The sequence below is a fragment of the Columba livia genome, chromosome 4, assembly GCF_036013475.1.
Source record: "Columba livia isolate bColLiv1 breed racing homer chromosome 4, bColLiv1.pat.W.v2, whole genome shotgun sequence".
NCBI lineage: Eukaryota > Metazoa > Chordata > Aves > Columbiformes > Columbidae > Columba > Columba livia.
In genome coordinates this window covers 77,908,193-77,932,424 of record NC_088605.1, presented here as the reverse complement: position 1 = coordinate 77,932,424, position 24,232 = coordinate 77,908,193, and the positions used below count along the sequence as shown (strand labels likewise).

Genomic DNA, 24,232 nt, shown 5'->3' with positions numbered 1-24,232 from the left:
AACCAGCCCTCCCGCTTCAAACTAAACCCCGGCCTGGGGCTTTCGGCAGGTTTCAGGGGGGAAAGCGCTTCCGCTTCCCAGCCCAGCGCCCCGTTTGTTCGGGTTTTGAAAGCCTGAAAAAGCTCCCGCAGTGGCTGTAGAATAAGGCTCCATTGTGCACGGTTAAAGAGAAAAGAGAGACCCCATCCAAAAGAATTTATAGGCTTAAGTATCAAATAATCTTCTGCTTCATTTGGTTGGATTTTAGCATTTCCCTTGCACCTGCTGGTGGTGTAGCTGGCACCGCGTTTCAGCAGCGGGGAGAGGCTGACGGTTCGTTTCATTGCTGGTTGGAGGTGGCGGTTGTGCGTCCCGTCCAAGTTTGCAGTCACGCCTGCTTGTCGCTGGAAGCTGCTGGGAAAATTTGTTCCTGTTTCCTCGAGGGAATTAAACCAATTTGCTTTAGTTCTGCTTGGCTGCATTTTCTGCATAAAGTCAAAGCACTGGAGAAAGTCTGAAATTTCAGATAGGGTCAATAATTCATTGCTGTTCACTCTTTCTTTGTTTCCTCTTAGTTTTATGAATCTGTAATCTGATTGCCCAGATGGGCTTTAGACCGTTCAGAAATGTTTTTCCCATAATGGTTTTAACATCTGCAAGGAGCATGTTCCAAAGTCACAAAAAGGGTGAACTAGACTGTGTTAATTGCTGCAGCTCCAGTAAACTCCCTCTTGAGGAATTCGCTCTGGAGATGAAACAGACCTAAAAGAACAGGTTTCTTAGTCCGTCCTGTTGCTGAGACGCCGTTGTCTGCGTTGTAACAAAACACAAGGAGTTAGTCCTTCCTTTTGTTTGTGTTTTGTAACATCTGGTCTAATTGATTCGATTTTGAATTTTGGAATACAGTTGTTTAACATCTTCCCTGTTTTAATCTTACACCAGGGTTGTTTCTTACCCCCTCCCTTCTGCTTCTGTAAATAATTAAAGCTGCTAAGAGAAAGGGAAGTCGAGAAGAAGAGGTTCAGTAATACAGCGGTGGGTTGGGAGTGGGAGCAGAAATGAAGGTTGTCAGCTTGGTGGAACGGAGCGGCTCGGAGGGCCTGCAGCGTTCAGCGCTCTCACCGCGCTTTTCTGGCTCCATTATTGATGTTTTCAACGTTATTCCACAGCCCAGGCAGAACTTGAGGGTTTCTGCTTTCACCTCCCGAAACGCAGATGCTGAAAACGTGTAACGTGACACTACGGGCCCGGCTCACCCTCTAGCAAAGCCTTTGGGCTTTTCCTCACAACCCGTTGTTGTTCTGTGCCCTGTCCTGTTGTTCTGTGCCATGTCCCGTTGTTGCTCTGTGCCCTGCCCTGTTGTTGTTCTGTGCCATGTCCCATTGTTGCTCTGTTCCCTGCCCTGTTGTTGTTCTATGCCATGTCCCATTGTTGCTCTGTTCCCTGTCCTGTTGTTGTTCTATGCCGTGTCCCATTGTTGCTCTGTGCCGTCCTGTTGTTGTTCTGTGCCATGTCCCGTTGTTGCTCTGTGCCCTGTCCTGTTGTTCTATGCTGTGTCCCGTTGTTGCTCTGTGCCCTGTCCTGTTGTTGTTCTGTGCCATGTCCCGTTGTTGCTCTGTGCCCTGTCCTGTTGTTCTATGCTGTGTCCCGTTGTTGCTCTGTGCCCTGTCCTGTTGTTGTTCTGTGCCATGTCCCGTTGTTGCTCTGTGCCCTGTCCTGTTGTTCTATGCTGTGTCCCGTTGTTGCTCTGTGCCCTGTCCTGTTGTTGTTCTGTGCCATGTCCCGTTGTTGCTCTGTGCCCTGTCCTGTTGTTGCACTAGAAGAAGACGAGAAAAGGGGAAATGAACAAAAGGTGGAAGCGTGGACAAGACACAAGCAGAAGGAACACCCAGAGGACCGAGTGCTGGGCAGGAACTCCCGTGTCCCGTGTCTTGGCCCCCGAGCGCTCCCTTTTCTAACCCCACGCGTGTCACGTCACGTCTCTGTGTTTCGGTTCCCTGCCTGTGGGGTGGGATGGTAACACTTCCCTGCCCTGGGGAGCGGCGAGACCCTCTCAGGTGGGGTGTTTACCTTTTCCTGCGCAGCATGACTCATATATAGGCACAAATATAGGTGCTCCAGCTCATTCATTGACAAAGGCAGGAGCAGCTGTGGCCTCGAGTAGACAGAAGCAGCATAACATATGAAACAGTTGCGAGATGGGAGTAGTGGCGATGGCTGGTAAAATTCTTATGGCTATGTAGGTTGTGAGCACTTTAACCTGTTATTGGGGAGAGTGTGACTTGTGTCTCACTTAGGGGGTTTATCTTGGCAGGAAGGTGTTTGCTTTAGTCACCATTCCCTGTGTAAATTCGCTTTTAGTTATGTGGATGAGCTGCTGCTACCCCCCAGTTTCTGTGTTACGCTGAGGCTACTCCTAGGTGTGCTTTTCTTGGGTGGTTACAACTTCAGACATGTTTGCGATACAGGGCAAATGCTGTCAAGTTGTTTTTTCTCCCACCTGCCGTGTTGTGGGAGCACAAGCACGTACCTGCCTTATTGTGAAATAGGAGATTTAAGGACATCTTTGGAACATAATTGAGTGTAATCAAGAAAAAAAATCTGATAGCTGAAAGAACTGTAGTTTGCGCGGTTCCTGCAAGCACCGGTAGCGCAGGATTCAACGCGCGCCTGCTGCACGGGTTCCGTAAACCGCAGCGGGCTGGATTTCCCTGAGCTGGACGTTCTCGGTTTGGGAAGCCTGGTTTCCAGCAGCAGGCTGGCGGTGGCTGTCGCAGGGTGCCTGGTCGGGACACCGGTCATGTCAGCGCTCGCTGCAGGTCTGGATTACAATCCGCACGTGATGGGATCTCTTGTCGTACCGCACGTACAAAATGAAGGTGTGAGTTGTGCCTCTGAGACAGCCTGGGTCACAAATACCAGAATAGGACAGAGGGTTTCAGTTGGATGTACAACAGTCTCCTAATCCAACTGCCCAGCCACCTCAGGGCTGCCCAGTGAATTATTCACTGCTCAAGTGAGTTATTAAGAGCACCGTCTGTGGAACGCTGGCAGGCTCGGGGCGTCGAGCAGCTCTTAGGAAGCCTGTTGCAGGGTTGGCCACCCTCCCCACAAAGAGATGTCTCCTGACACCCTGTCTGAGCCTCCATGATGCAGCTTCGAACCATTTCAACGTGTCCTATTGCTGGATACCCGGGAGAAGAGCTCAGCACCTCCTGCTCCACCTCCCCTCCTCAGGAAGCTGCAGAGATCACTAAGGTGACCCCTGCGCCTCCTTTTCTCCAAGAGAACTAACATAAAAACAACAGTGTGGCTTTCATTTTCCTTTCCCGAAGCAGGGAGTGCCCGTGAACTCAAGGAACTGCAAGAAAGTGGATTGCTGCACGCTCTCCATTTTCAAGAGCTGGTCGCTTGGTTGTTAACTCTCCACCTTTCCCTCCCGCAGCTTGTCACGAGTCCTGCTCCTCGTGCCGCGGCGCTGCCGAGGACGACTGCTCGTCCTGCAGAGACACGGCGCTCGTGCTGCACGCCGGGCGCTGCGTGGCCAGCTGCCCACCCGGCTTCTATCCCAGGGACGGCGTCTGCACCGGTAAATACCCCTTTCCTTCTCCATTGCAAGGAGTTTGAGAAATGCTCTATAGAAAGGGAATCAATATTTCCTTTAGCCATGCGGCAGCTGTGATTTTATTCATGTCTGAGAAGCCAGATGCACCTTGTGCATAAATATCGGATGAGGAAAGCTGCTGTTTGTTTGTAAGATTATTAATTCATTTAAGCTAATCAGTTGCTGAAAGATTTAGGGTTTTTTCCTTGCACTGAACGGCTTGAAAGCCTGAGTTGTTTCTCAGGGCTTGACAAATCCATTTGTCTGCGGAAAGAAAAATGGCCCTTGCCAGCAGGTTTCTGTAAATTTGATTATAACTCAGCATCGCGGTAACTAATACCTGCACAACAGATGGGACTTGGGAGCTGGGAAGAAGGGGAAGAGAAGTCTGGAGAGAATGAAAGACCTAAGTCAGAGAGAATGTGAAGGGGAAAAGAATCTCAAATAAAGAAAGAATGTGAAGTTGGCACGGCGCTGGGTTTGTGGGGACAGCCACCTCCCGCACAGTGGAAGGACCGTCCAGCTTCCTCACCAGACATCCGAGGGCTCGTCTGTGTGAGCCAGAGCGAGCTGGAGAGGCCTTAGAACCCGCTGCAGGTTTATCAAATCCTCACTGTTCTGCCCATTTCTGGGCGGATTTCACTTTGACCAGGTTTCCCTTCGGTTTGGTTGGTGTCTGTATCAGTACGTTGTACCTGGTTTTTGAAGTGTGTGGGCTCGAACTCTTACATCTGTAGCTGAAAATCATTTAAGCTCAAAAGGGAATTTTACTTAGATACAGCTTAGCTGTAATTTTGATTTTTATTGCCGGTGATTCCTCAAAACTCCATAGCTGTTCTCACAACCTCCAGCAGCTCAGGCCTGTCATCTCCTACCAAAAACACTCATTTTGATACCCAGCCAGGATGCCGTGAGCTGGTTCAAAGGGAGGGTGTCTGATTAATGGGGAGGAACAGAAGCTGGTTAAATAAGATGCTTGGCCCTTCTGAATACGCAGCAGCAGTAGCGCTGCCGACGTGGGGAAAGCAGAGGCTGGTCCTGCCCTGAGACAGCAGCTCAGACTGTCAGACCGAGAACAGGCACCACCGGAGCCGATTGTCAACATTATTGTGTTCAATTTTAGACGCATTTTCACACTTAAAACTGGGACTTGAGGAGAAGAGGGAGGGGGTCAGAAATGGCAAATTTATACGTCATCTTTTATTTCCTGAGCAATCTGTGAACTGATACAAAGATTTGTAAAGATTTATGAGATGGTTTTGGTACGTGAAATTCTTCAGAATGGTGCTCCCTGTTCACAGACTGTTGGTGACAGGAAAAATACAACATTAGCTGGCGAGGGTGATCAGGAGCGGAGGGAGCGCTGGGGTAGCCCTGTCCCTGGGATTTGTACCTGTTTAGAGTCCTAGATGGGTACAGGTCAGCACTTACATGGCTGTACGCACACGTCTGCCCCCGAGAACGTCACTGCTTACTCAGGCAAGTGCGGGAGGTGCCTTGTGCTGCGGAGGAGCGTTTAAAGATGCCTTTCTGACCGAGAAAGGAGGAGGCATGGCTGGCGTGCCTTGGCTTCTCTGGTGGCTGCGTTCTTCGCTTTCTGAGTGCGTTCTGTTAACGAGCCGTCCTCTTGGGCAGCTTGCGACCAGTCCTGCGAGACGTGCTCTGCGGAGCAGCCGCGGTGCCTGAGCTGCGCGCCGGGCCGCATCCTTCACCGCGGGCGCTGCGTTCCCGAGTGCCCGCGCGGACACTTCCCCAGCGGCAGCTGGAGGTGCAGAGGTAAGGGGCGTCTTTGCGTCGCCTTCTGTAAGGCTCTCGAGGCCCCTCCAGCCTTGTCTTATTTTCCTTTACCTGTGGGGGGGACTGTTAAGAGCGCAAGAACAGGGACAGGTTTTCTTTGGTTCACTCATGGTGGATTATTTTAAATAACCTCTTCGCTTTGCAAAACACATTAAGACACGCTGAGATAAATATTCTGAACACTCTTGTGAGTGGGAGTTATTACTAGTTATTAATGCATGTGCACTTCTGCTGAATATGGTGCCAGCTGGGAGTTGTCAGAGTTGGCTGGGAGCAGCTGCAGTCAGCAGCGCCGCTCGCAAGGAGGGAAAACAGAGGTACTTCAGTCCCGTGTTCTCTGTTTCGTTATCAGCTTGTCATGATTCGTGCTCCACGTGCGAGGGACCCCTGGCCACCCACTGCACGTCCTGTCCCCGTCCCCTGGCCTTGCGCCAGGGCCAGTGCCTGCAGGACTGCGGAGAGGGATTCTACCAGGATCACGACGTCTGCAAGGGTAAGATATGTGCTCAGAGTAGTTCCCCAGCTGCTGGAAACCGGCATATCCATATTGGCTTTTGTCGGGATGTGCTCGGAGTACCCAGCTGTGATGCTGATCCTTGTTCTCTGCCCAGCTGCTCCAGGCATGAGTGGTTCCCGTGGTTCCCTGCCCTTTGTTTCCCACTTGGAGAAAAAGCCAATTTTCTCTAATACTTTCTGGTTCCCATTGAACTTAGTGATCTCGGGGGCTTTTTTTAATCTATGCTGTTGAAATAAACAGAACATTGCTGCCAGGATTTTCTTGACACGAGGTGGATGGAATGCTCCATGCACCTAACAGATTTGCTAAGACTGACATTCCTGCAGCAGTGGAAAACCTGAAAGTTCAGAGGATGAGTTTATGCTTCGTATGAGCCCTTCAGACCGTCATTTCTTGCTGTCTCCTTGTGAGATTGTGCTCACCCTTGCACTTGCAGAAATGAAGGCTGCCCGTGGCACAGTGCTGCAGGTTTTCCCCAGCATAGTTTGTTGATCAGCATTTTTCAGGCACAGAGCTGTTCTGTGGGAAGGGAAGACATCGAAGTATTTTTCTGAAGTCCCTGTTCCGTTATAGAAAGTACAGCAGCCTGTTTATGGCTCAGATCTCTCAGCGTGCGCTCTTTGCTCGCTCCTCGCGTGTCGGGCTGTCTGCAGCAGCTCCGAACCAGAGACAGGGATGACCACGAGGACGCAGACCAGCGGTCCCTCCCCGTTCTCTCTGGCGCTCACGACGCGGTGCCGGGGTTTGCAGGCTGTCCCGTGGCTCTGACCGCCGTCCCCACCTCCGCACAGGTTGTCACCCGTCCTGCCGCGCCTGCCTGGGCCCCGGCGCCTCCCGCTGCCGGCGCTGCCGGGTGCCGGAGCACGTCCTGCAGCCTCGCCAGCCCACCCAAGGAGCCGAACACGGCTCTTGCGTCTCTCGCTGCCAAGCCGCGTTCTACCCGGACAGCGCGGGAGTCTGCAGACGTGAGTACGGGCTGGGAATGGTCGTTCAGGCACCGAGCTGCGCTGGCTCGTGGGTATTCAGGGGCATCTCGTGTGATCATTCTTGGGTGTTTGAGCTCCTGTACCGCCCTGTGACAGTCCCTGCATGTTTAAATTCAGTAGCTTTCAGAACGGCATATACTAGTACTTTTGAAGGAAAACATCCTCTACATATAAGTTATGACTGAAGGATTCAGATACTTGGTTATTTTAAATGACTGCATCCAAGTCTGTGCAGCTTAGCTTAGCTTTCTTCTCATTGAAGCTCAGCTTAGCTTAGCTTTCTTCTCATTGAAGCTCAGCTTAGCTTAGCTTTCTTCTCATTGAAGCTCAGCTTAGCTTAGCTTTCTTCTCATTGAAGTTCACTGTCTCGTTTTTACTACTGACTGGTTTTGAAGTGGGATCAATCCTTTTCAGAACAGAGGGAGCCATGTCCGTGTTAGCCCCTGGAGCAGGGCAGGACATCCCACCGCAGTTTTTAGCTCTGATCCGTGCCCTGCAGCACACGTACCACAGCTGAAATACCAAATAAGTATTTCCATCGAGGCTAGAGACTGCAGAAGAGGCTGAAGTGGTGTGAGAGAGAGAAGCTGGTGGCTGATGTGCCTGTGTGCCCTGTGGTTTCTGTCCTGCAGAGTGCCACTCGTCCTGCGCGGGCTGCACGGGGGGCTCGTCCCAGGACTGCACGGCCTGTCCCGCGCCCCGCGTCCTGCTGGCCGGGCGCTGCGTCCCCGCGTGCCCCGCGGGGCTGTTCGCCCGAGGACAGCGCTGCTCCGGTGAGTGCCCGGCGCAGCGGCGCCTTTCTTTGCCTAATTAGGGTTGCTGTCGGGTTCATACGAGGCTATTTAAGTATTTTCAGGGGGGAATGCGGTAGTCCAGTTTCAGGAAATGGAATCTCCTCCTAGTGAGAGAGAGGTGCACAGGTTGGATCATAAATTATAATCAGTTTTGCTCCTCTGGGGTGCTTCCCTGAACATATTTCGTGTTAATTTCACTGGGCTCGGACGGTGTTCATGGCCATTTTGCTGTGGCACAGAGGCGGGTGAGCCCTCGCACCCTTCGCCGAGGCCGACACCGTCGGCAGAGCCCCGGCCGGCCGCCCGTCCTGCGGCACCGAAGAAGGAGAAACCCTGGGAAGATGATGAGTCCCAAAAAATCCATGATTAATGCGCAGAACAAATCACATTTTAAATTTTTCAGCTAATTTCTCATCTGGTGAATTCAAAATGAAGGATGTAAGAGCCTTCCAAAGCACAAATCTGCAGTCACTGGTGCGATTAGATCATTTTATGACCCCGCGTTTTGTAGGAGCGCACGGTTCCGATGCTATAGGGGCTGGCTTTCTGGGGAGGGCAGGGGTCAGGTGAGGTGTAACGAGCATAACGAGTGTTGGTGTTGTCCCCAGCGTGCCACCCGTCCTGCAGGACCTGCCGCGGCCCCTCGCACTGGGAGTGCGTCACCTGCCACCCCCACGCGTCCCTGGCCGGCGGGACGTGCAGGACCAGCTGCCCGGAGGAGCAGTATCTCAACCTGGTGGGGTATTGCGTGGGTGAGTGACGGCGGGTGGCGCGGCTCTTTCTGAGGTGTTAACCGGGTACTTGAGCATGCAGTGTGGAGAAATCGAAATGCCCGCTACGGGTAAAGTGTCACACAGACGACAATACCATTTGGAGAGTCTCCAGTGCGTGTAGTTTATAGCAGAGCCACTTGCCGCTCCCGCTGTACATAGTTTTACAAATTGTGTAGGGTGTTGCGGTTGAGACGGACAAACGACATGGGCCAAGTTCTTCCAGGATGAAAGTAGTAGATGCCATTTATTGCCACAAGTGCATTTTTATACAGTTTTACCAATTCATGTGTCTCTTCACTATTGGTTACAAGTTACAGCAGTAACATCTCATTGGCTATTTTTGCTATCATCAATGTTGCTCTGCTATCCCCTTCTCTCTCACGGGTACATCTCTTCTCTCTCACGGGTACATCTCTTCTCTCTCATGGGTACATCTCTTCTCTCTCATGGGTACAACTCCATATCTCCGGATACTCCTTTACTCCCATCTTTCTCAGGGATAAACCTTAATATCTTCAGGACTGATCTCTACTCCCATACTTTCTGTCAAGGATTCCACAGACCCGCTGCAGTTTCCCGCAGTAGGTCAGGCAGTAGAGAGAGGGAGACAAGGCTCCGTTTTGCCAGACTTGCTGCTGCACGGTTTGCTGGGAGGGCTTGAGCTGCCAAGTGTGGCCCCGTGTGTCTGGGCGGCATCAGAGCACTGGTACGGTGCCCGATCTCACAGTGAACGCGCTCTACCAACCAGGACGGGCTGCAGCTCCTCCCCGAGGTCGCGTCTTGCCGCGCTCTGGGCTTTGCAGCGCGCGCCTGTCACTGCGTGGGGAGCAGCGCCGCGAAAGTCCTGCGTGACGCTTCAGAACGGGGCTTGGGGAAGCACCCGGGGGCCCGAGGAGCAGTTTTGCGGGGCTCTAAGGACAAAGCGGCACAGCTGGCACTGCTCTGGGCATTTGTGGGGGCTTCACACAGATTTATACGCAGAGGTTACACTTTGGGGGTGCTCAGTGCCTGCACTTAAGCATATAATCAGAAGGCACTGATTGCATTTACCTGTTTAAAAAGAAAAATGGCTTTTAATCCATCACGCAGACTTGTATAAACATATCCTGGGAACTGCTCCAACAATTTCCGAGCTTTATCAAGCCATTTCTTTTCTTTATCAAAAAAAGATACTGTGTGTGAGGCTTATGCTAGGCCGAGCAATCCAAATGAGTAAAGAATCCTAAGAAAAAGGAAGAATGCATTAGGCTTACTGAGTATATCCATGGAGAGGCTGTTGTTCTGAGTTTAATTTGATTGATTCCTGCTCTCAGAGACTTATTTTTATTTACATATTTGCGTTGTGGTTCTTTTAATGAAAGACTTGTTTCTCCACAGTTTTATGAAGTGTGTCTTCATCTGGCTTTTAAACAGCAGGGAAACAAAATACCTGGGCAGTAAGAAAATATCCTAGAAGTACTGTACAGCTCCTTCGGTGTGCAACAGGCAGCTTGGGGAACGTAGGGGTTTCAAACAGTCCAGTAATTACAGTGTGGAATAATTCAGCATTTCAGTGTGAAGATATGGCCCGTACAGGTATTGTCACTTGAGCAGCCTTGCTGTTCACCTGGTCTGGCACGTAGATGCACTGATGGTTCTTTGTCCAACTGAAGTTCTGAAAATCCTTGTAAAGGAACAGAGTTACTTGTTACCCTTTTGAAAGAAGTGGTGCTTTGGGTTTGCAGTCCGAAATGTGCTGCTCTTGGTGCCACATTTGTGTCCGATGTCGAAGGTTGTGTGTTGTGGCTCCTGCTGAAGAGCTCCACGTCCAGGTTGTTCAATTTCATTCCTTCTCCTCATTCAGCACTCACTGAATTGCTAAATTTGCCCTTGCAAGTTATTAATTACCCGCTAAAGAGCAGCTGTCCCATAAAAGAGAGCATTAAAACCCCTGACACTTGCATAATATATGATTTGCATTGGAATCCAACAAAGCTTCTTCCTTTGCATCCCAGAGCAATATTTTTTACCATTATCTTCCCATTTCTCTCGAATTCGCGGCCCCAGGCAGAGCTGCCCTGTGCCTTAGGGGGGCTGCTGTGCATCATCACCTGTCGCACCGCGGACCTTCGTACGGGGTGGAGAAACCAACCAGCACTCAAAACCATTGCCTGTGAATGGACGTTGTTATCGTACATGTTCCCTGAAGGAGGATTGCATCATTTGCCTTGTTCATAGAAGAAAGGAGCTTGTTTTCAGCAGTTTGTCAAATAAGCATTTCAGATGTAGGCAGAAGAAAGAGAAAATGGCCTCAAGTTTCAAAAGATCGATGAGCTCCTAAGCTCTGGTTTGGCACACTGAATTTGTGCCCGTCTTCTCGGAGAGTGCCCGACTGATTAATCTTGTTCCGCAGGGAAGGGCTGTGCACAGGACTGCATGTGGGGGTTTAGCAGTCCCCCTTGGCTCTCAGCGCTGCTCTGCTTTGTGTGTTTTCAGTTTGAAAACGTTCTTTGATTTCTCTCTTACCCAAGGCAGCTTCAGCTTCAGGAAACATTGCAGCCACCGGCCTGGAAAACAGCGTAGGAAACAATTATTTTGCAAATACAATAGGCCCAGGCAGGATCTCTCAGCAAAGCACATTTTAATAACGATTTTGCAAGACCAGGTGTTCTACCTAAAGGTCGGCACACGTAACAGGGCAAAAAGCCCCTGCTTGTATCCCCTCAACATCGCGGCCGCAGTTTCCCTCCCCTGTTCCCCACTGGTTGGTGCTGCAGGCTTTACAGACCACCCCGACATATATAATGCCCTTCCCCTTATCAATATGGATTCCTGGTACTTGGGCTGCACTTCCGTTGTAAACTCATACCTTACTTTAGAATAAGAAACTTGGATCAGGGAGGTGTATTCTAAAGAGCCCTTAGGAGGGGAGGTGTGTTTAAACAATACAAGTGGCTGATTGCTTAGCAAATGGTGGAACTGAGAGCTAGAAATGCCTCTGGTTTCCTTTATAAGCATTCACAGACACTTCAGAGATTATTTTGTCCCCCCAAACAGTCTCCTCTGTCTTTACAGGCAAGAGAACAGCATATAATAGGTACTTTCCGTATAGGAAGGACACTTTTCTTTGTTGTCTTTGCGTGCCAAGACAAAGCTATGGAGTGTGGAAGTAAAGTAGCTTTGGAAACGCAAATCTGTGTAAGTAATTAGATTATACTTTACAATGAAAGTTGATTTACAGGAGATCAGTGATAGGCAAGGTTGTCTGCAGGGTTTATTTTGCATAGAGGTGACTTGACAAGGAGGAAATTGGAGCTGGCTGAAAGGGTAACAGGGAGAAGTTGTGTTTGGATGGTGGGAGACAGGTCCATAGTCTCAAAAAGGCGATCAGAGGGGTGTTGGAAGTGTAAGCAAGGTGGTGAATCCAGTGTGGGAACAGGTAACTGTGTCACGCTGACCTGCAGCAGACCGGGGACGCGGAGCCACCGAAGCACAAACCCACGGGATGAGCTGGGTGAGGATCCTCGGGGAACAGCCGGAGGCAGGAGACAAACCCCACTGTGCAGGAAAACACAGGGAAAAATAGGGAAGCACACAGAGAACACTGCTGCTGCCAGTCCTCGCTTCAAAGGGAGCCTGCTGTGCCAAATTTCAATGATCTTTCCAAAACAAAGCACGTCAGCTCCTCCTTTACTCTCTCACTGGGTCCCCAATCTCCATCGCACTCACCGTGAGTGTCAGCGCTGGTTTTTAGTTGGTGGTGTGTGCTCTTGGATCTCCAGGCTTGCAAAGGAACGAGAGACTGATGGGGCTGATTCATCCTCAGACAGTCGCTGGGAAAACGAACCCTCTCGATACACAGGAGCCAGCATAGGCTGGAAAGAGAAAACCGTACTGCAGCAGCACCTAGTTCTGTAGATACTTATCTTTGTAAAGCTTCGTTGGGAGGGTCTCGTTATTTACAGCAGATATTGGTTATTTGGGCACCATAAGTTTTCTCTGTCTCATTTTTATGCTTTGTTTGTGGGACCTTTTGGCTGTACACAAGAGTCTCTTTTGTTGTTCATCACTGAAAAACATAGCTGGGTTGGGCCACTTATTGCATCTAACCAAAATCTTCATTAGAGAGCAGTGGCTCCAGCAAGAGATTAATCTAGATGACTACTATTTTAACAATAAGAGGAATAGACATATTGCCAGGCAAATGTGGAAGCATAAGAAACCAGTTGGATTTATGTTAATTTTATTGAATAGAAATGCATGGAACTTCACCCCACCTGCAGCCCTGTGCACACAGATGACCTTTGGGCTGATACCCTAGTCTTTGCTCTCCCGGTGAGCCCCGTGTGATCCTTTCTGCGAGGTTACAGATGGTGGCAAGGCTTTCCCCTCTGCTGCCGGCGCAGCTTTGGGATCTTTGCTTGGGATTACATACGGGATGATGCCTTGAGCGTCAAGTCCTTTCCCTGTGCAGTCCGAAGCTGCAGCTCGACAGCCCCTGCAAGCTGTGACCTCTGCAAGGAGGTTCTGAGGTTTGTCGCTGAGTTTGGGAGCACCACCTCGTGTGTTAATGTGCTTTTCTTATCACTGCCCTGACAGTGATGGACTGAGAACTCACAGGGTCACTGTCTTACGCATAACGTGCGTTCTTGGCTGTCCATTTCCCAGCTGCAAGGCTGGGAGGTGAGGCAGAAACTAGCTCAGGCTGTACCCTGAGGGGTCAGGAGCTGGAGGCGGCAGCTGGTTTAAAGAACCCCTGCATGCAGCCAGCGTTGCATTCACTTCTGTGCCTTTCCAGCAGCGTTCGGTGAGAATCACCGGTGTGTGACGTGCAGGAGGAGCCGCGCTGGGGTTGGCCTGCGGTTGCTATCAGGTTTTTGCAGGGCCGGGTGCAGAATTCCCGGGACTCCTGTGAGCTTGTCCTCAGCTTGTACATTAAATTGCCCGGCAATCTGTAGTAATGCTGTCCCGGGAGATGAGGCAGAAAGTTGAACCTTCCCTAGGAATCTGACAAGAGGCCAGGCAGCTACTCAAATCAAACCACATTATTACGTTTCTTTCAAGACAGTCATCATTTCCTTTCTAATTTTCTGAATACTGTAATTAGGATTAGTTTGGCTCCCAGGTTGCCTTACATCGCACTGTTGTGCATACAAAGGGCTTGTTGTAAAAGCTTTTGAAGCGCCCAAGTTCAGGCAGAGGTCAGGAGACACAAACTGGGGGGAAAATGAAGAAATGAGAGGTTCTGAGGCGCTCTCGTGCATCTGTCGGTGCCGTGCTTGGCCTGGGTGCCTGCGGCGGCCTCTTCAGCGTGGGGGTGTCTTGTGTGCTTGGGAAATCTGAACAGTAAGAACCACGGGAGAAGGTCGTGCAGGTTATACCTGTGCAGAGTTTGACATTAATCCTGTAGGCGGAAGCACCTAAAATCAGAGGAAGGTTTGGGGAAAGCAAAGAGCTTTGAACTGGCCGTGTGCGAAGCATTCCCAAGCTCACTCAAAGCATGGGACAGAGGATGCTCGGAGGGGGCAGGAGATGCGGAGAATGTGTTTGCTGGGGAAAAGTGAAACCGCTGTGATGCTCAGGAAGAGCAGACGATGGGGATGAGGGCAAGAGGAAAGAAATGCTCTTTGAATGTGGTCATTTCTGGTCGTCCGTCTTGCAGACGTCTGGAAGTGCAGTGTTCAGCCCCCACCCCAGCCCCTGCACGCCCGATAGTCCATCCCTCGTGTCTCCCCCGAGTCCTCAGCCGCGCGTTTTGCCGTGTGTGATTGGGCTCTCCCCTGCAGACTGCCACCCGCTGTGCCGGCGCTGCGTGGCCAACCTGCGGGACACCGGCAGCGTGTGCCTGCAGTGCCACAACCACCGCCACCTGCTGCTGGGGGACCGCTGCGTGCCGGGCTGCCCGCCGGGAGCGTACGCCGACAGCGGCGCCTGCAGAGGTGAGTACTCGGACCGCTGCCTCGCGTCCTCATTGCGTCCTCTTGGCTTCTGTCCTTGGATCTCCTCCAGGTCTTGGTATTGATTCAGTTGCATATTCCCATCTTTGTGTGAGATGCTTTGTGTTCCCTGGACGCTTGGAACAAGTATGTTGCTTTTCTTGTTATGTGGCCGACAGGGACATGCTAAAGCCCAATGCATCTTACTCTGAGCAAAGGCGTTTATAGTTTATTTAGCGAGAAGGAAATCAAGACAAGAAGCTCTGCCCATGAGAATTAACGTGTAGATGCTCCTTTTGCAGGAAGTGACAGTTCCTGCTCAGTCCAGCCACTGACGGCTGGTGTTCCAAAGCTTCCCTCAAGCACTCCGGGAGCTGAGTGTTCCTGTACTTGTTTTTGACAAATTAAATCTCAGAGTATGTATGAAATGCACTCTGTGCCATTTAATTGGAAAGACCCCTGAGAGATACTTTGCCTTGCTAGAAATTCAAGCCTGGGGATAACTTTTCTTCCCTTTGGTGTAAAGGTTTCAGTTAAAGTAAGTTTTGCATTATTCAGGCTGTGTCAAAGCTCATATTCCATTTTGTACTAGCTTTTAAGTATAATGCAGGCCCTTTTATGATTTCTTTGCCTGCTTTCACTTATGATTAATTGCCCTGATAGCTATAATGATGGCTTCAATCTTTAGGTAGGGCTTATCAAGAAATAAACCAGACTAGTAATTTTGTGAGTATTTATCCCCTTTTGGAGTAATTAATAGGATACATTGGTGTCATCCACTGTGGTATTTTAAATCTCTTCAGTCTGGCTTAGAAGCACAAGCCGAAGGGATGGAAAGGAAGCAGGGAAAGAAAACAGGTAGGTGGGCATAAAAACCTCTCTTAAAAACTGCAGGGAAAGAAGGTGGTGAGTAACGGCTTTGTGACGCGGGGCTGTCGGGGGGTTGCTGGACCTGAGGAACTGCGGGTTGATCTTGTAAGGCCGAGTGTCCAGGCAGTAAAACGAGAGGTGGGGTTTTAATATAGGCAGATGTAATAAAGCACCCAGGGACAGCAAGTTCCAACGTCACGTGCAGAGTGGTGGCATCCTCGCCACGATCGTGAAGTGATGATCAAGCAGTCTGTGAGGATGGCATCCCCGCTGTTCAGCAGCGCTGGAAAAAGCAGATGGAGTGTCAGGCGCTGGTACGGAGGAAAGAGGAGTAGAAGAATTCGTTGTGCCGCTGTCACGAGCAGCAGGACATGCTATCCCAGGGCCTCCCTTTTCCGTTATTACTCTGTCCTTGACATCAGTTGGCTCATTCCTTACATAATTATTGGGCTTGATGTTCCAAAATGCCAAACTGTATGGCCCAGAGGCGTAAGAACTATGAAAAAACCCTGCTTGAATTGCCGCGCTGTAATACACACACCTAAGAAAGAGCGAGTGCTTGAGCGGTTTGGTTGCTGTGAACCTCAACACTCAGTTTCGTGAAGTCCTGCATTACCCTGATTTAAATTATCCTGATTGATGACAAGCGCGGGGAGTGAACTGAACGTGTTCTGGCAGCGAGCGAGGGAGCAGCCGGCGGCGGGAAGCGAGGCGGGAGTGGAAGGGCGAGAGGGAGCATCGGGATGGACTGTTCCCTCGCTGCGTTGCTTCTTGCCGGGGCAGCAGCTGTGCCAGAGGGGTGGGTGTCGATCTGCAGGGAGGTGTGCAGCCGTCAGAAAAGCGCCACATGGTTCCTGAGTAAACAAAGCGTATCAGGCTTAGGAGGGTCTGACCTGAAAATAGTTGAGAGAAAGCCTGAGAGGGACGGACCGATACACACTCGCTAGTGATTGCTCCTCACTGATGGAGAAGTTCAGGCCAGATCCTGCCGGGTTGTTCTTAATGGGAAGAGGAGGTTGAAGAGAAGAGGAATGGGTAGAAAGAGAAATGAGAGGAGGGGAGCGAGGGAACACACAGGACACAAATAAACCCGTGTAAGCTGTCAGAAGCTGGGTGGGTTCTGCTCCTGACACTGCGCGCTGGTGGACTTCAGCAGGAGCTTTTGGCGCTTGGTATGGCCAGGCTCAGGCTCTGAGAGCGCTTCCGCTGGGCCCTGCGGAATGTAATCACAGATCCGCGTGTCCTTGACCAGAAACCTTTGCTGTTGCTGTCTGTGCAGGGTGCCACCCCTCGTGTGAAGCCTGCAGCGGCGAAGGTCCCTTCTCCTGCTCGGCCTGCAACGCCAGCCTGCTCCTGTCCCACACCGGCGCCTGCGTGTCCGTCTGTCCCCAGGGCTACTACAGCGACGGCAGCCGGACCTGCAGACGTGAGTGTCTGTCTCCAAGCCATCTGTCCTTCGCACAGCATGTTCACCGACATATCTTCTCTTGTTCCTTCACTTACTCTTCCTATTGCCAGCAAAAAAACGTGCCTGAAAATTCGCTGTGAGTTGACACAAGTGATTAGGTGCCTTAGCACCTACGGCAGGGGTTGTGTTTAAACCCAGCTGCAGTTTGGTTATTGACCCCAAAGACAGTCAAGGTCTGCAGGGGAGCTTGTGCAGCCTTCCTTAAGTTGTTGGGCTGGAACACAGAGAAGCGGCCAAAAATCGTGGTGGATTCTGGGCTTTGTGAGAACTTGGCAAGGTTAGACCAGTTTTAATCACTATGTGCTAAGGTAACCCCCCTCCCTAGTGCACTATGAGTACCCGCTATGGAATCTGGATTAAGACCATAGTGTTTATGCCACATTTTCCCCATACAGCTTTCCAGGCATGTCGCTGCCTGGCGTGGTTGAGCTGTGCTATCTTTACCTCCTAATGATCTGATGCAATTGATCTGGTGTTAAGTCCAGTCATGTTTTATCCTCTCCCTGCTATCCCAGGGCCTCCCTTTTCCTTTATTAATCTGGCCTTGACATCAGTTGGCTCATTCCTTACATAATTATTGAGCTTGATGTTCCAAAATGGCAAACTATATGGCCCAGAGGAGTAAGAAGTATGAAAAAACCCTGCTTGAATTGCCCCGCTGTAATACACACACCTAAAAAAGAGCGAGTGCTTTAGCAGTTTAGTTGCTGTGAACCTCAACACTCAGTTTCGTGAAGTCCTGCATTACCCTGATTTAAATTATCCTGATTGATGATAAAATAACTCTGTTGCGCTGCACTGAGAACGGGTATCAGCGTCATCCCGGCTAGATCAGATTTCTTTAGCAATGAGATCCCATAGGAGGAAGCTGATGTGGTTGTCAGCTTTGCCTGCCTTTTGTCAAAATATATGGTTTTCCCAACGCTATTATTTCCATCTCATCAGCAGAGATGGAGACACCTTGCATAAATTCAAGGACACAGGTGGAAGAGTTTGTGCCGTTCTTCCGCTGACAGAAAAAAAGGCTGTTCAGTAACAATGAGAAAAGGAGAGTAATAGAAAAGAGGAATGATAAAAAGGAATGATGGGATCCTCACTGTCCTGGCTGGTTCCTACAAGGGCTGTAGTTATTCGCTGTTCTCTCCTGCGGTGTGGACTTTCTTACTGCTAACTGCACCAGAATACCTCCCTGCTGAGTTACAGTGCCCTTGTCTAATGGAAACCTGTTGACAACCCGTCTCAGGACACACTGGTACAAGTGGAACGTTCCCGAGGACTGTACCCTTCCCCATGTGCTTCAGGAGTTCCAACGCAAATAGATTTCCACGAGCAAATTAGACTACACTGAGGCTTTTCTAATCTCCTTATTGCACACGTCTTTTCTAAGCGGTGTACGAAATGCCGGCGGCAGGAAGCTCAGGGCAAGGTGTGGTGGTGCTTTGCATTTTTGTCATTCCGAGTGTCACTTGTGCCTTTGGAGTGGAGTGCTGCTGATAAGCCGTGGAGATACAAACCACCACTTAGAGGGAACGAGAACTGTGTAAAGGGAGGTTGGCTGCTAGGCTGAGGAAATTTGCTCTCTCTTCAACCTTTAGTTTAGTTGTTTGGCACTTTTGAGGAACTTGGCTCTGGAATGAAGCTCAGAGAGATGCTGAGTGCCAGTACGGGCTCTGGGAGGTATTTTTAAGCTCAGTGACTCACTGGGCAAGGATCAGTGCAGAGCTTAACACGTTCTTCATGGGGTTAGAAATGCAGGTGTGGAGTCCTGCTGATAACACAGGCAGACAGGGTTGCTCTCAAGTACGGTTTTTGCTTGCTCTCCTGGCACACTTCCATCAGTAACTTGATTCCTAAAGATTTAGACCTCATGTGGAGTATTTCACCCTGCTTTTAATATTCGGCTTTTTGGAGCACTTACAAACAGTGATTGTTCCACGTAGTATTCTTAAGTTAGGCAAACCAGCCTGGCACCAGAGCACCTGAGAACAGCCACTCTTCTCTAAATAAACGTTTTCTTAGAAGTTCGTTTGTACCTCAGCAAAACGCAGACCTGCGATGGCAGTTTCCAGATGAGATAAAGGGACTGCTTTGAAGGGCACCGAATTCTCCTTTCAGTGGGAGCAACGTGGATACTTTCACATTTACTTCAGTATTTTGAGCTTTTGTGGTTCTAAAATTCTAATTTGAGTTAAAAGTGAATTGAAGCGGATCGCTAATAGAACTGAACTTCCGTGAGCAGCATATTGGTATTTAACGCCTGAACTGCAGGTGAACTAAACCTATGAGAGTCTTGGTTTGATTTTCCATTAAAAATGGCCAGCTGTGCTTTCTTCTGTGGTTCAGACACTTGGGGTTCCCTGCGCTTTGTTCCTAGGTTCAGTAAATCCCTGAATTGCTTTATTTCCCTGGCATCTCTATTTGCTCCCCACAGCTCCCAAATGTCACACTGCGTGCAGACAACAAGGTGGAAACGCTGAGCGAAATTAAACGGGCCTTTGGTCCTGCCAGCTTCACCAGCAGGATTGCAGCCATCCCTCGTGGTCCCCAAACCTGAGCATTTACGAGCTAAATCCGGAATGGCGTGAAATGCGGGTTGCTCTAAGAGAATAAGGAAAGCAGAGACAGGCAAAGCTCTTATTTGGGGATCTGAACTCAGTGTGTTACCCCAGGCTGTGCAGAGGAGGGTAAGAAGCAGTGTGAGATGTAACAGAATCACAGCATCACCGAATGTCAGGGGTTGGAGGGACCTGGAAAGCTCATGCAGTGCAATCCCCCCATGGAGCAGGAACACCCAGATGAGGTTACACAGGAAGGTGTCCAGGTGGGTTGGAATGTCTGCACAGAAGGAGACTCCACAACCCCCTGGGCAGCCTGGGTCAGTGTTCTGATACCCTCACCATGAACAAGTTTCTTCTCAGATTTAAATGAAACCTCCTGTGTTCCAGTTTGCACCCATTACCCCTTGTCCTGTCACTGGTTGTCACCAGAAGAGCCTGGCTCCATCCTCCTGACACCCTTTCCATCTTGATCCCCAGGAATGAGTCCCCCCTCAGTCTCCTCTTGTCCAGCTCCAGAGCCCCAGCTCCCTCAGCCTTTCCTCACACGGGAGATGCTCCACTCCCTGCAGCATCTTGGTGGCTGCGCTGGACTCTCTCCAGCGGTTCCCTGTCCTGCTGGAACTGAGGGGCCACAACTGGACACAATATTCCAGGTGTGGTCTCCCCAGGGCAGAGCAGAGGGGCAGGAGAACCTCTCTGACCTACAACAGCCTGTTCCAAATGGAAAGAGGCTTTTTGCATTTTTGGAGGCTGTGAAAAGGAACGTAAGAAGCAAAAACTCTGAGGCCTCCGCAGGTTTCTCTCACAGAGGACAAGAGGAGTATCAGGGCTGCAGGGTAGTGCCGTACGCAGGTGCACAGCTGGCTGGTGCGGCGGTAATGATGGCTGTTCCCTTTGCCTCTCCACAGCCTGCGACAGCCAGTGCCGGAGCTGCGAGTCGGCCGCGGGCTGCACGTCCTGCCGAGACCCCGCCAGGGTCCTGCAGTTCGGGGAGTGCCGCTACGAGAGCTGCGCCCAGCAGTACTACCTGGACCTCTCCAGCGGGACGTGCAGAGGTGAAAATACGTTGCTGCTTTAAGGAAAAAAGAAAAGGAACAAAAAACAGAATTGCAAGTGCTTTGGCTAATAATGGGTTGTATTGCAGCACGACGGCTGGCTTTCCAGAGTGTGGATGGGGGGACTTGTTCAGTGACAGAGCACTTGCAGGGTTTTACAGGTTTTTCTCTTTTTCAGCAGTCTGCTGTCACGTACTTCAGCCCTTCAGCCTTTATTGCAAATCCTTCTCTTGCAAATGATTTAGTAAGTGAGCCGGCACACTTGTCCAGGGTCAGGCCCAGCAGTTCGTTTAGCCATGGGTCAGCCGAATGACGAGTGAGTGTGCCAGGCTGAGTGGTTTTTAGGGTGATTATAGGGCCTTGGGTACTTACCTGCTTCTCTCCGTCTTATTAAATGCTGCATCACTGGATGACGGCAGAAACAAGAGTTTGGAGCGATTTAAAAGGCACATGACTTGCAAGATTTCCATGCTCGCCTCCACGAGTCCTTGCTTCCACTCCCTCGTGCTCTTACCCATTTCCCCGGCTCATCAACCAGTGTGTCGGTCATTAATTGCCAATTAAATACCCCTCTAAGTGCCCCAAGGGACACAGGGTAGCATTGGCAGCCCGGGTGCTCCTTGTGCACGCGGGCAGGGTTGGGACTCTGCGGGAGGCTGAGTGGATTTCCAGGGGGGACAGGGGTTGCACTTTCTTTTGGCCAGCGTCATTTGAAAGCGTGAGACGGATGAGGCGGGTGGGTAATTGCTAACGAGCACCAACCTCAGCCTTGGCAGAAAAGGAGCATTGCTGCTTACGGGATAAAGTCAGACTTCATGGGCAACAAAATTGTGCCAGCGTTAGCAGGTCTGAGTGCTGAACAGGAGCCAAGCCTGCTCAAATTTGGCACAGGTAGGACGTGTTGGGTCCAAGAGGGGAAAACAAAATAAGTCACTCAGTACAAATCATGCTTTTTTTTTTTTTTAATTTCTCTTTAACCATTTTTACTGTTCTCTTTGCTTCTAGGGCTTATATTCCCTTAGCTTATAGACCTCAAGTGGTGAGAGCACCAGAAAGGGCTGCCCAACATGGACTCTGTTTGTTCTTCCAGAGTGTGACTGGAGCTGTAACGCGTGTAAAGGCCCCGGCAGGACCGACTGCCTGCAGTGTATGGAGGGCTACGTGCTCCATGACGGAGCTTGCGTGGAACAGTGCCCTGCAGGTTATTACCAGGAGTCAGACACGTGCCAGAGTGAGTTCTCCTTGAGCATTAACTTCTAATCGCTGCTGCCAACATGTTTCCATGCTTATCTCCAATTCGTGCCCACCTTGCGTTCAGAAAGCACCTTTAAAACCTCAGATTTCTCACCATGCTCACACGCACCAGAGCTGCGGTTCCTGTGGGGTTACAGCAGAAAGTGGTGCTGAGCTGGACCCTGTGCGTCCGACTTTCAGGGTGTGACGACGAGCGCTGCCTGCAGTGCCGCCAGCCGGACCAGTGCAGCCTTTGCCAAGCCCCGTTTTTCCTCTTGGACGCTCGTTGTGTTCGCGAGTGTGGGAAGCGACACTACGCAGACGAGGCACAGCGAAAGTGCACAGGTAGGCTGGGGGTTGTGTTCTGTACATTGATTTTTCTCTGTAGGCTGAGGTGAAGGGGGAGCACTTGGGCGCTGCCTTAAACTCAGCGCAAAGGCGATGCAGTCAGCTGGAGAACGAGATAACAGGCTGTATCTGCATTCGACATGCCTGATCCAGGGGGAATGAGATTCAGAGTGAAAAACAAGTATTAAAAGCACATTTTTGGGAAGGTTTCAGTTGTATTTGTGGGCTAATAAGCTGAACTCTGCCTTTTCTCTGCGATTGTTTCTGGCGGGTGGGTAGGACAGGCATAGCAGCGGTGTTCCCGTTGTGACCGGGCCACAGCTCCGCGCCAGTGACCGCGTTGTTTCTGCACTGTCTCAGTGGGGTTGTGTTTTCCATCGCATTCAGCCTGTCCTCCCGGCTGCTTGGAGTGTGACAGCAGCAGCCTGTGCCGCCTGTGCGACAGCACCACCTTCCTGAGCAACAACACCTGCCTCCCTGCCTGTGGCCAGGGTTTCTATGGCAACACGTGGACCAGACAGTGTGAAGAAGGTGGGTGTCTCATGATAAACCCACTGACAGGCTTCCCGCGGGTTTTAAGGCCAAAAGTAGCGTTCATTCAGTGGTGTTATCGGAGTTCAGTTCTGTGCGCTTCTGTGTTGGATCTTAAAAATTGGCAGCTGTTTTTCTCTGGCTTTTTGTTCTGCCTGTACGTGGTTTTCTAAGCGCAGTTACCTAGTTGAGTATGGAGGCACGTCTTTCCAATTGCAGCGCTATTTATCACCGCTGCAGAACAAATGAAAACACGTCTTGGGGGAATTCCCGTACGAAATCAACTGTAGTGCTTACTTATCTTGGTTCTAAATGAAGATTTACTAGTCCTTTCGCAGTGCAGGCCAGTAGATGTTGGTTTTGAGTTTTGTGGTGTGGAATTCACAGAATCACAGAATGTTAGGGATTGGAAGGGACCTCGAAAGATCATCTAATTCAAGGTGGGAAGTGGCTTGTTTCAAATCATAGTGGGGACTGGGGTGGATTGTGGTTCTTCTGGAGATGCTGGTCGGTGATGAACGTGGCATTACGAGGGTCTGTCATCCAAAAGGTGGTAGTCACAGGCAAGCTGGTAACACAGCCCATGGCTGTGAAGTAAGAAACATTCACTCGGTAATGCTTTTTCCCCTCTCTTTTTAGCCAGCAAGCGCCTGTCCTCATTCCACGTGAGCGGTCCCCTCACGGTGGGCATTGGCGGGGTGAAGCCCCTGGACCTGTCCCTGCTGGGTGTCGGTGACGCGGCCGCGGACACGGGGCGGCTGGTGTTCCACGTGGCCAGCGCCCCCTCCAACGGCAGACTGGTGCTGCTGGCCCGCGGGAGGGAGCTGCCGCTGGGCCACGGCGACCGCTTCAGCTGCGAGGACGTGCGCCAGAGCAGAGTCCGCTTCGAGCACAGCAGGGACCAAGCCAGGTGACTGTGCCGCTCGCTTCTCTCGGAGCTCCCGCCTTAAAAAATGACATATCTTGAGAACAGGCCTTCCCTTGTCCTGGGAAACATTCTTACAGTAGAGCACGTTTCTTCTGCTAAATAGATTATCAACTTCAGAAGTACTGTACTGTAGTAGAAATGGTGATGCAAAACCTTTTATGATAGAAGAGGTCACTGTGATCCAGCTACCTGTGCTCTAGGGGTGCAGGAGCCTGTCTCATCTTTAAGATACTCTGCCGTGGGTTTAAAACTGACATTAGTCCAGCTCTTACTACAATTTCTTGCTACTGTCAGGAAGATGCTCAAGTGATGTCCCCGCTGTGCTGTGCAGCATCATCTGCATTCAGCCATTGCTTCTCAGCCTGCAGCATGCGCTCTGTTAGTGTCCTGGGATAATTAGTGCTGATTAGTAACTGGCGATGCTCACACTGCGAGCGTGTTGCAAGGACGCAGGTTTTTCCTGCTGCCAGGCAATGAGTCGGTCATCCTGCCACATTTTACACTTGATTTACATCACCATAAAGCCTTGGGACTAGACTGGTATCAGTGCAATTATTCTAAATGTCTGCCTGTATATATTTGGGTGTTCTTTAATCCATTGTTTTCAATAAGACTTTTGTGGTGTGCTCTGATGCCAAGGGATTGCCTCGTGTCCTCTAGACTTAAAGCAGCCATTTCTGTATCACACTGTTTTTCTGTTTGTTTCTGCCTGGTAGTCACAGCGCAATGTCTCATATTGGGAAACACACTGCTTTGTGTGCGAGGTTGTTGGGTGCCATTAGTAAAATGTAGATGGGAAAGAAAAATGCTGAGAAGTCGGAGCTTCTGTTCTGAAGCCAGATAAGTGACATTTTCCTTAGGCAGCAAATAGCTCAC

The 24,232-nt window shown here is 50.5% G+C and overlaps 1 protein-coding gene across 5 annotated transcripts in view; it reads left to right on the top strand.

Moving 5' to 3' along the window:
• FRAS1 (Fraser extracellular matrix complex subunit 1) overlaps positions 1 to 24,232 on the top strand; it is a 119,402-nt gene that overhangs the window by 58,326 nt on the left and 36,844 nt on the right. For all 5 annotated transcript variants that reach the window (XM_065062527.1, XM_065062525.1, XM_065062523.1 and 2 more), the window contains 13 exons: positions 3,425 to 3,568; positions 5,219 to 5,359; positions 5,733 to 5,873; positions 6,689 to 6,862; positions 7,516 to 7,656; positions 8,286 to 8,429; positions 14,216 to 14,368; positions 16,515 to 16,661; positions 20,170 to 20,316; positions 21,407 to 21,547; positions 21,751 to 21,894; positions 22,285 to 22,428; positions 23,068 to 23,338. In XM_065062527.1, coding sequence (XP_064918599.1) covers positions 3,425 to 3,568; positions 5,219 to 5,359; positions 5,733 to 5,873; positions 6,689 to 6,862; positions 7,516 to 7,656; positions 8,286 to 8,429; positions 14,216 to 14,368; positions 16,515 to 16,661; positions 20,170 to 20,316; positions 21,407 to 21,547; positions 21,751 to 21,894; positions 22,285 to 22,428; positions 23,068 to 23,338 — 2,032 coding nt within the window. The remainder of the gene's footprint in view (positions 1 to 3,424; positions 3,569 to 5,218; positions 5,360 to 5,732; positions 5,874 to 6,688; positions 6,863 to 7,515; positions 7,657 to 8,285; positions 8,430 to 14,215; positions 14,369 to 16,514; positions 16,662 to 20,169; positions 20,317 to 21,406; positions 21,548 to 21,750; positions 21,895 to 22,284; positions 22,429 to 23,067; positions 23,339 to 24,232) is intronic.